The sequence below is a fragment of the Hypanus sabinus genome, chromosome 18 (genome assembly GCF_030144855.1).
Source record: "Hypanus sabinus isolate sHypSab1 chromosome 18, sHypSab1.hap1, whole genome shotgun sequence".
In the NCBI taxonomy this organism is placed as follows: domain Eukaryota; kingdom Metazoa; phylum Chordata; class Chondrichthyes; order Myliobatiformes; family Dasyatidae; genus Hypanus; species Hypanus sabinus.
The window spans coordinates 35,872,926-35,886,441 of record NC_082723.1 but is presented as its reverse complement, the minus strand read 5'-3'; the positions used below and the strand labels follow the sequence as shown (position 1 = coordinate 35,886,441).

Sequence of the window (13,516 nt, the reverse complement as noted above, 5' to 3'; positions counted from 1 at the left end):
TTCATTACCACAAGACAGATAAAGAACAGTTTGATTCTGAAGACAAAATTTCTGGTTCAAAGCCATTTTTGTGATAATTTTGTTGAGGGCAGTCTACTGTAATAATGAAAGTATTAAGTGCCTTTATTTATTTTCATAGGCTAAACAGCGGGCAGAGGTGCTACAGTTGACCCAAAAATTCTTTGAACAGCATCAGCAGGGGAAGCTTGCTAACCTTACCCAGAAAGTAGAACCAGCCACTTCTAATGCTGACCATGGAGAAGAAAGCTCAACCTTAAATGTATCAAACATTCAGGACCCAGCCAGCGAGGCTGTGACACAGGAAAGAGCTCTTTGAACTGGACCAGTTGTACACATTGGCATTAAAGCAGAAGATGGGGAAGCATAAGGATCCCCTACAGTTTAAAAAAAATGATATATATCTAAATATATATGTATATAAAAATCAGAAAGGACCCGGGATATCTGGAATGCTAAGACTTCATTTTTTTTAAATGCTGTTTCATTTGCTGCTCAGTCTTTTAAAGCAGAGAGTAAAACTGATACCAGTGCAAGGTAATGTGAACTTGAAGTTTTTGTACTTCTCATTAGAGGATAATTATTAATTCAGTATCCACAGTTGAATTCAGGATATGTATCCAACTTGGGCAAGAGAGTATCCATTTGAAACGGTGCAGGATGGCTGCATAGAAGAATTGTACTGAGTTCTGGTTGTTGATGTGCTGGTTTCCTTTCATACACAGTAAATTGCACCTGACGTCACAGCTTTACAGCATGGTGCATCAGCTAACTTCTAAAATCATTGGTTCTTTTGTGATGGAGGAAAGAAATCAGAAAATTGGAATATCTAAATTATTTCTGTGACAGACTTGCAGAAAGGCGTAGTTGCTGAATGTCACTTGATAATCGAATCATGTTTATTTTGGCCATGTTACACTGAAAAATTGGTTGACCAAGATGTAGTGCATTTCAACTTGTGATTTTCATAATGACTGAAATTGCAGTTCCCACAGTAGTAGTAATTTTACTTGGAGAAATTGCAGCTGAATGCAGTTTTATTAGTTGTTTGATGGTTTATTTCAGTTCATTTCTGTACACTTAGTAACTGCCACCTAAATGGTTTGTTAATTGTTTGCAACTGAAGCTGGTTGGCAACTTTGATAACGTCTAGAGTTTGACTGGTAAACTTCACTACTTGCATCATATTTTCTCCTTTACAATCAAAAATGAGTTATGAATAATGCTGTATTTCCAAAGTGGCTAATTGGACCATTTGAATTAGACTTTAGCACACATATTACTGCCCAAAATATAAATCCTTATCCAGCACTGTAGTTTCTGTATGTGCTAAATGTTGAGAAAAATTGTTGGTTCTGCAAAGTGAGAATCCTTTCCTGGAGGAGCATGACACCAAAATGGAATAGGTACTCATTTGTTAAAAATAGTACCATGCTTGCAAGTCATGACCTGTATAGTGCATGTGGGTAAATATAATAAATGAATGTGCATATGTAATCATGCGCATTGCAATAACTTAGCAACTTTGGCATCAATGTTGTCGGACTACTGCAGGGAGTCCTGTAAGGCTGAACTGTCCTTGACTTTGTTATTTAGAGTTCTGTACTCCACTGTACATAGTTCACTAGTATACAAGTATATCATGAATGTTGGCCTCCATTTGTCTAATGGACTGGATTCTCTTGAAGAGATGTGCATTTCGAATCCAAGGGTTTAAATTCTAAGAGTACATTCTGGTAAATGACCTTTGACATTTTACCTGCCATTATGTTGGATCAAATGTGGGTGGAAGGATTTAATTTAGCTTATTTGCAGTCATCAGTTACGTTAGTAGAAACAAGTCTGTTTGGCACTATTGCAGGGTTTGAGTTAGTACTGTATGTGATGATACTGAATGTGTTGTACGTGGCACATTCCAGCTGACTGCTGGGTTCACTTCATTAACATTCTTATTGCCAGTGAACTGGTCTAGACAACTACAAGTATGTGCGTATGTTAATTCACCCACACTAATATCTTTGCTGATAGATTGTTTGTTCAGTTATTGTGTCTCACACAACTGAACAGGTCCTTTTACTGAGCTCCAGAGCAGTTTTTTCTGTATCTCCACTTCTCATTCAGGTTGTTTGCTTTAACATAAGAGGGTATAACAACGGTTGTCATACTAACATTTCTTCTCTGGGAGTTTCCAATTCACAAATTTTGGTATCACTTTTATACATTTGATTATAATTTTCAAATTTCATGAAAATCAGCAAGATTTAATCAAAGGTCTCACCAGTTCTTCCTTTGAGGGGAGGGGGTTATCATCTCACATTTTGAAGTAGTCATTAGTGTTAACAGACAGCTAATTTATATAAAGCAAAACAATCACCTTGATATTTTTATTGTGTTGTGTAACCTTGACATCCCATAACATTGTGTGAATTTGTAAGGAATCCAACAGTGTAGATCAATGTTTTACAAAGTTGTGGCATAATTTAAGTTGTCTGCAGATGATGGATTTAGAATTTTCAGTTTGTATTATATAATTTGTTGGAGAAATGGGGAGGAATCAGATGGGAGACAATAATTATGTGATTGGAGAATCTGAAAAGCAATGAGACATAGTTTTTAAAACTGAATTTAAGTAACAACAGGTATCGTTTTGATCTCGGGCTCATCTTGAGTTAGTGTTGAATGCAATCTCGCATTATTTTCCCATTTTCCCATCGAAAGCTCATAGTCTCTGTCAAGTGAATGCACTTATAATTCTAGCCTGTCAATGCAGATATCAGTTTTTAAACTGCTAAAATCTTGCCACCAATTTTTCAATGTTTATTAACCTTGATAACTATATGCTGAAGTGAAATGCAGCGGAGTAATCAGAGAAAGTAACTGGTACCTCCAGTTACAGTATCTTTTCAATGTACTTTGGTAGAAAAGTGACTTGCATTGTCAATTTCAATAAACAACAGAACATTTAAGAAAGGAATTAGAGCAAATGAACAGGAGGGGCATGGTTGACAAAACTATTATTAAAGAACCTAAAGCTATTCAAACAGCTTCTAGTGTAAAATAATACTCTGAATTGTTCATTATCAGGTATTTATGTAGCATTATGATTCTTTGTAAAGGTGCCTGCACTTTTAAGAGATTCAAGTCCACAGCCTGAGAAATAGAGTTGTCCTCATTTTGTTTTGTAGTTTCAGAAGGTAGCAATGCATCATGGTGATCTTTGCCTCTGCAGTTAAATGAAAGCTTTGTGTACTGACAGAAGTTCAAGTTTTGGTAAAAAGAGGGTAAGGTGTCAAGTGCACAAAGGAACTCTCCATGATGACTGTCGTAAAGCTCATGTTATCTAATCAACATGTGCTTATAATCTGAGTGTACCATTTGCTTTCTTCTGCCAACGAAGCCACATGCAAACCAAGGTGAGTTTCCAAGGAGTTAGCTGGTGGGCAAATTTAGAACGTGGATCTTTGTGACTGTCAACTTGACTATCTGGTTTTCTGTTATCTGTCATTGGTATTTTAATCTCTTTACAAAAGTGTGGTGTTCCATAATTTTAAGCACTACGCATGGGCTTATTTTCTTGAATACTGTAAGGATATGCAACACTTCTAAAGACCTGGCCCTTTAAGCTCCTGCAACCATAACCCAACTTGCCACCTGATGGATGATTCTCTTTCCCAGCAGTCCCCTATTGTCTAGTGCTTTTGTTTGACAATATTATAGGCAAGAAGCCTAGCGTTCTCGAGTCTTTTTTCCTACAGGAATGTTTGCCCCAATTCAACAGGGCAAACAAAGGAGAATGGTTTCCTTATGTACAAAATGAGATTTCCTCTTTAAAGATCAACAATTTTGCTATAAAAATAGATATCCCTGTAATGCATTTCTCAGAACACTTGTGTAATCAGTGAAGCAGTCCCACTGGTGAGTTCTTCTGAATCAATGGTCTCCTGAACACTACATTATTTAATATGTACTGATGTGTTGAAACGTACCAGCATTGGGTATGTTTTACAGTGATCAATTATTTATATATTGTCTTGACAACTCTGTGTAATGGTGGGGCCAAAAGACCTGTGCACGTTTTCAGAAATTTGTTAATGTTTATCTTAAATAATCCATTTGCAAATGTTCACTTGAGTTTCTTGTTCTCAAGCATCTGACAGAAACAGTGTACAATATTAGGTAGTTACTTTACATGTTTTAATTGTAGTTTTGAATGTATAGTGTACAGTGGCTCATTTAATAAGAGGCAGTAATTTTGAAATTGAAGAAAACATATCCAAGATTATCTGGAGAGTGCAGTTGTCAAGATTTAGGTAAGAAATCCCCTCAAACTGCCTAAATTTTATTGTTAAGTTGTCCTTTGCAGTGCGCATGCCCGGCATGATTTTAATTGATGCAGAATCACTTTCAACTTTGTCATTATTTGCCCCTGCTATGGAGATGATCGTTTTAATTTATCAATTGATTGAGTTTATATTTTTTTTGGTCAAAAATGTGTGTTCAACTTGGTAGGCAGAAATATACTAAGGATGCCTTTTTTGTTCATAACTAATAAAATTCATATCAAAACCTGTTGTGCTGTGGGAGTGGGGAATCAGAGGCTTTTTTTTACATCATGTATTTTAAAGTGTATTTTTTGAGTATATCTTCTGAACCATGCAACTCAATACCTTTTTATATTTTTTTATAAATGTTACACTTCTATTTCAAGAAGAGTTAAAAGCTCTGAAAGCGTACCTTAACACATTTACCATTTTTTTTTGTTTGTAACCAGAAACGTGCATAATAGTCTTTTGGCCTTATCTGTTGTGTTTTCGTGTAGATTTGATATTTGAAAGGGCAGATAGTGGATATGTGTACACTGAGGAGTTATTTATTAATGAGGCTGAACTGGTTGGGTGGGTGTTAGCCTCTGGTTTACAGTTCAGTACCTATTGTTTGTCCTTTCAAATATGTGATTTGTAATAGCTCTTTCCATATGAAAGGATCTGGTTTATTTAAATAAAGCAGCTGATGCTTTTTTCACTTGACCAAATAAAGTGTTAACTTTTTTTTCCTTCCAGTGTGTTTGATTAAAATGGCAGCAGCTCTCAGGTGCTGTTTTTTAAAATCAGAAAAATACCTTCAATCATGGTATTTCAGCACAAAAATTGGCCCTTTAGTCCACTGGGTACACTCAGTCCAGTAGGGATTCTTGTACACTTTTACACTATTCACACATTTCCATCGACAATCAGAATCTGGTTTATTATCACCAGCATGTGTTGTGAAATTTGTTAACTTAGTAGCAGCAATTCAATGTAATACGTAATATAAAAGGAGAAACATAATAAATTACAGTATACATATCTGAATAGATTAAAAATCATGCAAAAAACCAAATAATATATATTTAAAAAGTGAGTTAGTGTTCATGTTCAATGTCCATTTCGGAATCAGATGGCAGAGGGGAAGAAGCTGTTTCTGAATCGCTGAGTGTGTGCCTTCAGGCTTCTGTACCTTCTACCTGATGGTAACAGTGAGAAAAGGGCATACCCTCGGTGCTGGAGGTCCTCATAATAGACGCTGCCTTTCTGAGACACTGCTACTTGAAGGTATCCTGGGTACTTTGAAGGATAGTACCCAAGATGGAGCTGACTAAATTTACATCACTCTGCAGCTTCTTTTGGTCCTGTGCAGTAGCCCCTCCATACCAGATAGTGATGCAGCCAGTCAGAATGCTCTCCAGAGAACAACTATAGAAGTTTTTGAGTGTATTGTGTATTTGTTGACATATCAAATCTCTTCAAGCTCCTAATAAAGTATAGTCACTGTCTTGCCTTATTTATAACTGCATCGATATGTTGGGACCAAGTTAGATCCTCAGAGATCTTGACACCCAGAAACTTGAAACTGCTCACTCTCTTCACTTCTGATCCCTCTTTGAGGATTGGTATGTGTTCCTTCATCTTACCCATCCCGAAGTCCACAGTCAGCTCTTTCATCTTACTGATGTCCAGTACAAGATTGTTGCAGTGACACCACTCCACTAGTTGGCATATCTCACTCCTGTATAGCCTTTCATCTCTATCTGAGATTCTATCTACAATGGTTGTATCATCAGCAAATTTTGAAGATGGTATTTGAACTATGCCTACCCACAGTCATGGATATAGAAAAGAGTAGAGCAGTGGGCTAAGAACACACCCTGAGGTGCACCAGTGTTGATAGTCAGCGAGGTGGAGATATTCCTAATCTGCAAAGATTGTGGTCTTCCGGTTAGGAAGTTGAGGATTCAATTACAGAGGCCCAGCTTCTGTAACTTCTCAATCAGGATTGTGGGAATGATGGTATTAAATGCTGAGCTATAGTCGATGAACAGCATTCTGACATCGGTGTTTGTGTTGTCCTGGTGGTCTAAGGCTGTGTGAAGAGCCATTAAGATTGCATCTGCTGTTGACCTATTCTGGCTATAGGCAGATTGCAATGCATCCAGGTCCTTGCTGGGGCAAGAGTCCGGTCTGGTCATGACCAGCTTCTCAAAGCATTTCATCACTGTAGATGCGAGTGCTACTGGGCAATAGTCATTAAGGCAGCTTACGTTAGTTTTCTTAGGCCGTGGTATAATTGTTGCCTTTTTGAAGCAAGTCGGAACTTTCGCCCATGGCAGTGTGAGGTTAAAAATTGCCTTCCATACTCCCGCCAGTTGGTTGGCACGGGTAGACAGAGCCTTACCAGGTACTGCATCGGGACCTTCCGCATTGTGAGGGTTCACCCTCTTTAAAGACAGCCTAACATCGACCTCTGAAGCAGAGATCACAGGGTCATCAAATGCAGCAGGGTTCTTCACAGCTGTAGTTATAAATCGCCCTTTCAAAGCGGGCATAGAAGGCATTGAGTTCATCGGGTAGTGAAGTATTGCTGCCATTCATGCTATTGGGTTTCGCTGTGTAGGAAGTAATGTATTGCAGACGCTGCCAGAGTTGACGTACATCTGATGTCACCCCCAACCTTGTCTGAAATTGTCTCTTCACCCTTGAAATGGCCCTCCACAAATCATACCTGGTTTTCTGGTATAGGCCTGAGTCACCAAACTCGAATGCTACGGACCTAGCCTTCAGCAGACGGCATACCTCCTGGTTCATCCACGGCTTTTGGTTTGGGAATGTACAGTAAGCCTTTGTTGGCATACATCCACAGAAGTTGTAATGAAGTCGGTAACAACTACAACATTCTCATACAGATTCGAAGATGAATCCCTGAATACAGTCTACCGATTCAAAGGCGTTCCTGTGCTTCCCTTGTTCATACCTTCGTGGTCCTCACTACTGGTGTTGCGGTCTTCAGTCTCTGCCTATACTTGGGGAGTAGAAGTACAGCCAGGTGATCAGACTTCCTGAAGTGAGGGCACGGTAGTGTAACGGTCCAGTGTGTTGTTTCCTCTGATATTGCAAGTGATCTGCCCCTCCCCCTCACCAAATTGGATTCTGTCACTCACATACACAGGCGTTATTTATTGGTCAGCTAATTACCAGCACATGATGAATGTGGGAGGAAACACAACTCATATGTGACACCCAAAGGGTTGAATCTGGATTGCTGGAGCTGTGAGCCAGCAGCTCTGTTAGCTGTGCCACTGTATTTCTCCAGAATTTTAGGCAACTGTTGAAAATCATGAGAATGGCAAGAGTTGAAAGTTCTCAAAATCTGTGGCAGAAGGCTGGCTAAACAGCAACTCGGCCCAAGACTGAACTGAGGACTTTTCACGTGCAAGACTACCATTGATATACAATTGGTTTAACGGCCAGGTGAATTTGATGTGCACAATTTTTCAGTGTCTCCAATCTGAGTAAAAATCCCAAGATACTGCAAATGGGACAGGATTTCGCCAGAAGCTTATTCTAAGGACATAAAGCAAAACTTCCAATGAAAAATTAACAAAGCAGATTGCTTTGGAATGGGGTAGAAAATGATACAATACTGTACCTGTCACAGAATGCACAACCTGAATAGGACATTCGATATTTCAATATTTTGGTTTTATTCTGAATCTAAATTCATTACTGAGCAAGTAGTTCTACACATTTTGCTAGATTCTGTAGTGATTAAAATCTTAATTTCATAGGTAGTTTGGGATAACATGAAATAAAATAAGTTTTCTTTTGTCTTGCTTCCCGTGAATACCAAGATTGCTGAGATTTTTATTTGAAGCTGGATTTCTGGTCCATTAGCTTAGGCTGTCAAATATTGATGGTTAGTTTAAATAGATTTGTATCTTGATAATGTTTCATTCCTTGAGCAATATTCATTTGTTATGAGCAAATCCTTAGGCTTAGCATCCTTAGGTGTCTTGTAGTTCTTGGTATTTCGGATCACAAATTTCTTGGAGGTCATTTTGAGTTCAGATATGCATAAAGAAGGCAACACAAATTAGATGCAGTGCTAGGTGTAAATTGTGGGCCATTTTGTACTGCATTATTTGAATCAAGTTCAGATATTTAAGAGACTGTGGCGACCCATTTCCTAGCGTATCCGAACCGACTCACAATTAGATAGCCTACGGGGGTTTGCGAGCACAGAGCTTTGGAGCCTCTGCGCCATTGGGGGCCGGTTGACAGAGGCTTAAAAGTGAGGCTGAAGTTTTCGAATAAAGTTTTCCTTCGACTGCAGTTACCGACTCCGTGTCGTAATTTTAGCGCTGCGTGTAGCACACCGCTACAAGACTTCAGGGTTGAAACACAGACTGATTGAAACTTAAGTACATAAGACAAAGCTACTGAATTTGGATGAGGCAGTAAACACCCATTCATCTAAATGTAAAAGATCCCAGGGCATTGTTTCATACAGAAAGTTTTTTTATCCTAAAATTAGCACCATCACATTTTTTCCCAAAAGTGCGTGCTATAGTGTGAAATATCCATTTGATGAGAGAGAGAGCTTAGTGATTAAGTCGTTCTTGTTTCACAACTCTGCTCTAAAGAGGAAAAGCAAGCTGGCAACAAAGCAAAAAGAGCCCCTATAAGTTGTGAATTGTGAAATACATTATAATTTTTAAGTCCTTTCAAAGATAAATTTTGCCACTGGGTTTAGATATTATATTGTGGCACCGAATAAATTCTTTCTTGCCTGTCACTTTGCCTTGTTTATTAGACTTGCTTTGCCTTCAAGAAGTAAATGTCCGACTGTTGATATTGGATCGTAAGAAAATTTGTCACGGGTTCATAATCTTTTTTATGCCAATGAGCCTTACCATGAAATGAGGGGTTCATGGACCCCAGATTAGAAGCCTCATTTAACAATTGGGTAGGTCGAAGCTTCCAGCTTGGGTTACTGCTTAAAGTTTATACTCTGAACTATTTTCTGGGTGGTGCCTCTGGTGCTGGAGACAATCTGAAATCTTGAAGTATTCAAACTCATTTCCTCGATCAAAAAAACTTCATTTGCTTGGTGGTGGTACTGCCGATAGTTACAATATATCGCCGCAAAAACACGTGCATGAGAGTAGATTAGTGAGATTACACTTTTTTTCTTTACTATGATTCAATTTACCATTCTTTGCTCAATGCCCTTTAAAACATTAACTCAACAAATATTGTACTGTACATAGCTGTTGTAAAGTTTATTTGATCCACATCTAACTTTTTGGGGAGAGCAGCTTTCCTCCCCCGCCCACCTCACTATCATATCTGCTTTGTAATCTTACCCAATTCTTATCCTTTTCCAAGGAATTAATACTTTGGTCGAGTGACTAAATACCTGGAAAGCTATAGATCTCTAATTTTAAAGTCACAGCCTTCTGGGGTATATATAAAATCCCTAACATTTGCCTCCCTTCACAGAAGTGAAGAGCTTTTATCCAGCACCGGCAAATTTTCTCTTGTTTGAGCTTTTATCTGTCTAATTTCCATTCCCCCACCCCGTGTTCCAGTACTAAATCAGCCTACTTATTTAAGAGGTTATGGGCTCAGCTATGCGGAAGGTCTTCACTGCAGCTTTCTTTTCTATTCCCAGATATTCAATGAGCTGATCTCTTCTGAACGCTACAAAATGGATACATTGCTCAATTTCCCTTAGGACACGAGCAGCCATCCCAGGAACCAGGTTGCTGAATCTTTGCAGCATCGCCTCAATCTTAGATACGGATTCTGGTGAGTTTATATTATTGGAGTAAAAAGTTGAGATTGTTTGCTGTGTAACCAAAACTATGTAATCAGCTTTGAAACTTGCTATTTGCTATGCATGTACCCAATTTAGTAGGAGAACGAAATCTTAAGAATGTAGAAGACAATGAGAAGTTAATGAGAGGTAGCTAAGAGATGTAGATTAGAACATGATTAAGTCAATGGGTAGAAACAATAGTAGCGGATGTACGTGTGATCCGCAACTACAGACCGATTGCATATGCTAATACAACTAAACCAAGAGATTGCTATAAAACATGCTATGTCCAAGGATCGGTGGGCAATCAGCGACTAGCTCAATGACTGTCTCAGCTTTGATTTGCAAATTAAAGTTTAACCCTTCTTGAAGAATCTTCTGCGTCTGTCGTGGTTTTTCGTGCCTCACAAATGACCAGGAGATGCAGAAGAGTCTTCAAGAAGGGTTAAACTTTAATTTGCAAATCAAAGCTGAGACAGTCATTGAGCTAGTCGCTGATTGCCCACCGATTTCTGGACACAGCATTTTTTATAGTATTTGTCCAGTTGTATTAGCAAATGGAATCGATCTATATTTGCGTATTACAGGTACTACACGTACATCATGTCCCTATTGTTCCTATCAATTGGCTTAATCATGTTCTAATCTACATCTCTTAGCTACCTCTCATTAACATACCATTGTCTTCTACATTTTACATTCAGTCTCCTACCAAATTGGGTGCATGCATAGCAAATAATACTCAGAACTGAGCTATGTTCTAATCTACATTTCTTTACCTACCTTTCATTAACACACCATTGTCTTCTACATTCCTAAGATTTCATTCTACTAAATTGGGTACATGCATAGCAAACTGACTAGTTACACAGCAAATGAAACAAGTTTTATACTCCATAATATTTTTATACTCCAATACGTCTCCTGGTCGTTTGTGGGGCACGAGAAACTACGACAATATTCACCGGTGTGCAATAACCTTGTTTGCATGAAGGGCACAGAGTAAACAGTACACATCATAATACTGTACAGGGAACGGAATAGTGCAGGAAGAAATGCTAAAGTGACAGTAACGGAATAGCCCAGAGGAGTCCGACAAGCACGCAGCCCCATTAGGAAGGTTGTGTGAAAGAAATGATTGATTCCATGGTTAAGTAGGGTAAAGTATCTCCCGATGTAAAAACAAAGCGCTTTAGTTTCAATTTGCATTAGAACGATGAAGCTGCAACATATCGGCAAAAGACAAATTTCATGACATCTGTCAGAGATACTCAATCTGGTTCTCATTCTGGTGAGAATATGCAAATACAAACGTGACGTATGACAGCCCTCACGTCTCGTCTCAGACGTAACGTAGATACGGTTGCTATGCAGGCACGCTGCGGATGATGTCAGCGCTGAGGTTCGGCCTCGTCCTCTGAGTCAGCCCGGCCGCGCACGGGGCTCGGACAGTCGGTCGCCCGCAGTGGACTTTGACCGTGAATTGCTATTTAAAAAATAAAACGTAATGGCAGGAGCGTGAGGCGAAGTGAGCAGAGAACAAAGTGGTAGTGTGAGCCGGGGGCGGACTGTGGACCCGTGCGGCGCCGAGCGCCCTGCCGTTCCTTCGGTGTATGCAGCCTCTTCTGTTCATTGAGTGAGTGCGGGGTGAAATACCTCCAGCTGTCTCCCCTCCCCCCCCCCCCGATCAAACGGGGGCTGATGCTGGTGTATTGGAATAATGTCGCCTTTATTGGGGCAAACATATTTTCAACGCAGGTCTGGTGTGGAACTCAGCCTGGCTTTTGAGCAGGGATTCAAACCTAAAACTTGAACTCGGTCACTATGCATTTCCCACGGCTAAAGTAATTAATATACGCTCATAATTTCCACTTTCGGTTGAGATTAAGTGGATCCTGAGGGAGTTAATATAATTCAAATCATTCTTGGTTTTAAGGTTTGTTAAAGTGGAATTCAATTATTTGAAAGCCGTTTACCGTTCCCAAGTACAGAAAAATGTTCAGCGGAGAATCACTTTCTACTTTTTTATAGAACAAAATAACGCTAGAGTTAATATAAATGACAGCGTGCAAGATCTGAAGTTCTGAATAGCCTCTTCTGCGCTCCTTTAAATGGGAAAAATGAAGCATAGACATTTTGTACCTATCTTGAAACATTTTCAAATCTAGCTTCCCCCAAAATGATTAATCCAGACACAAATCAGTTGGTACCAGCTGTGCCGTAAAAGCAAGTGAACTACTGCAATGGTACTGTAAGGATAACTTACAAATGAATAACCTTCGGCGCTGAGAAACTGCTAATTATCAGCATGCGCTCTCTTCTCGTTCTATCTCTATAACTTCCCAGCGATGAGCTGATGTAATGAATACAGTGAAGTTTTTGCGTACATCAGATGAGAATTATACAAGCAGTTGAGCATTAATTGAATGTGTAATTTGGTTGTATGCAAACTCTTCTGCCTGATCAAGATACAGATAATAGGATGGCAACCTCACTATTTGACCTGTTTGTGGCAGATGATAAGAGTAACTGACCAGCGAATTTTATTGATATCTGTGGTGCTATCTTAGGCTGCACTTTGTTCAAGGATGGCTTCCATTCAAGTTCTGTGGGTGACTGGTGAGGTGAATGTGATAGATATATTTGTACTTAATTGAAAGTATAAAGTTGCTTTCTACTCATCTGCATAAATACCTGTTGTGTTTTACAGAACTTTTAAATTGAAAAATGATGGAATTGCTGAAAATGCCATGTATAATCACTGTACAGGTTGATGTGGTTCTAGCCATTCTTACTATTCTGGGAATTGGAAGCAGACTGTGGGGACTGCAGTATCCTAGAGCTGTTGTGTAAGTAGATATTGCTTGTCTTAAAAATACTATTTTTAAGCAAGTTATCCCCATCTTCATGTCCTCATTGTCCGTGTTGTTCCACTGGCAATGATCATGTAAGGATAAAACTGTTTTGTATGACTTTGATCCCAGAACAACTAATGTCAATAATGTTTACAAATTACAACTGCATTTTAACTTTTTTCTGAATCATCGTGATGTGACCTCACATGGTCCGTACACAGCAGCTGTGTGGTGAAAAAGGCACAACAGCATCTCTTTCATCTCAGTTGAAGAAGTTTGGTATGGGCCCCTAAATCCTAAGAACTTTTTACAGGGGCACAAATGAGAGCATCCTGACTGCCTGGTATGGGAACCGTACCTCTCTTAATTGCAGGACTTTGCAGAGAGTGGTGTGGACAGCCCAGCGCATCTGTAGTTGTGAACTTCCCATGATTCAATACATTTACAAGGACAGGTGTGTAAAAAGGGCCTGTAGAATCATTGGGGACCCAAGCCATCCCAGCCACAAT

At 39.2% G+C, this 13,516-nt stretch overlaps 2 protein-coding genes across 6 annotated transcripts in view; both read left to right on the top strand.

Annotated features, from left to right (window-relative positions):
* Window positions 1–5,071, top strand: part of prrc2b (proline-rich coiled-coil 2B) — a 72,767-nt gene extending 67,696 nt beyond the window's left edge. For both annotated transcript variants that reach the window (XM_059994093.1, XM_059994092.1), the window contains exon 33: window positions 140–5,071. In XM_059994093.1, the coding sequence (XP_059850076.1) occupies window positions 140–337 (198 nt within the window). In that variant the 3' untranslated portion in view covers window positions 338–5,071. The remainder of the gene's footprint in view (window positions 1–139) is intronic.
* A 6,525-nt stretch (window positions 5,072–11,596) lies between these two features.
* pomt1 (protein-O-mannosyltransferase 1) overlaps window positions 11,597–13,516 on the top strand; it is a 37,762-nt gene continuing 35,842 nt past the window's right edge. For 3 of the 4 annotated variants that reach the window (XM_059994088.1, XM_059994090.1, XM_059994089.1), the window contains exons 1-2: window positions 11,597–11,788; window positions 12,863–13,001. In XM_059994088.1, coding sequence (XP_059850071.1) covers window positions 12,880–13,001 — 122 coding nt within the window. In that variant the 5' untranslated portion in view covers window positions 11,597–11,788; window positions 12,863–12,879. Of the gene's footprint in view, window positions 11,789–12,862; window positions 13,002–13,516 lie in introns of those variants that run through there. The other variant, XM_059994091.1, reaches the window with a different exon arrangement.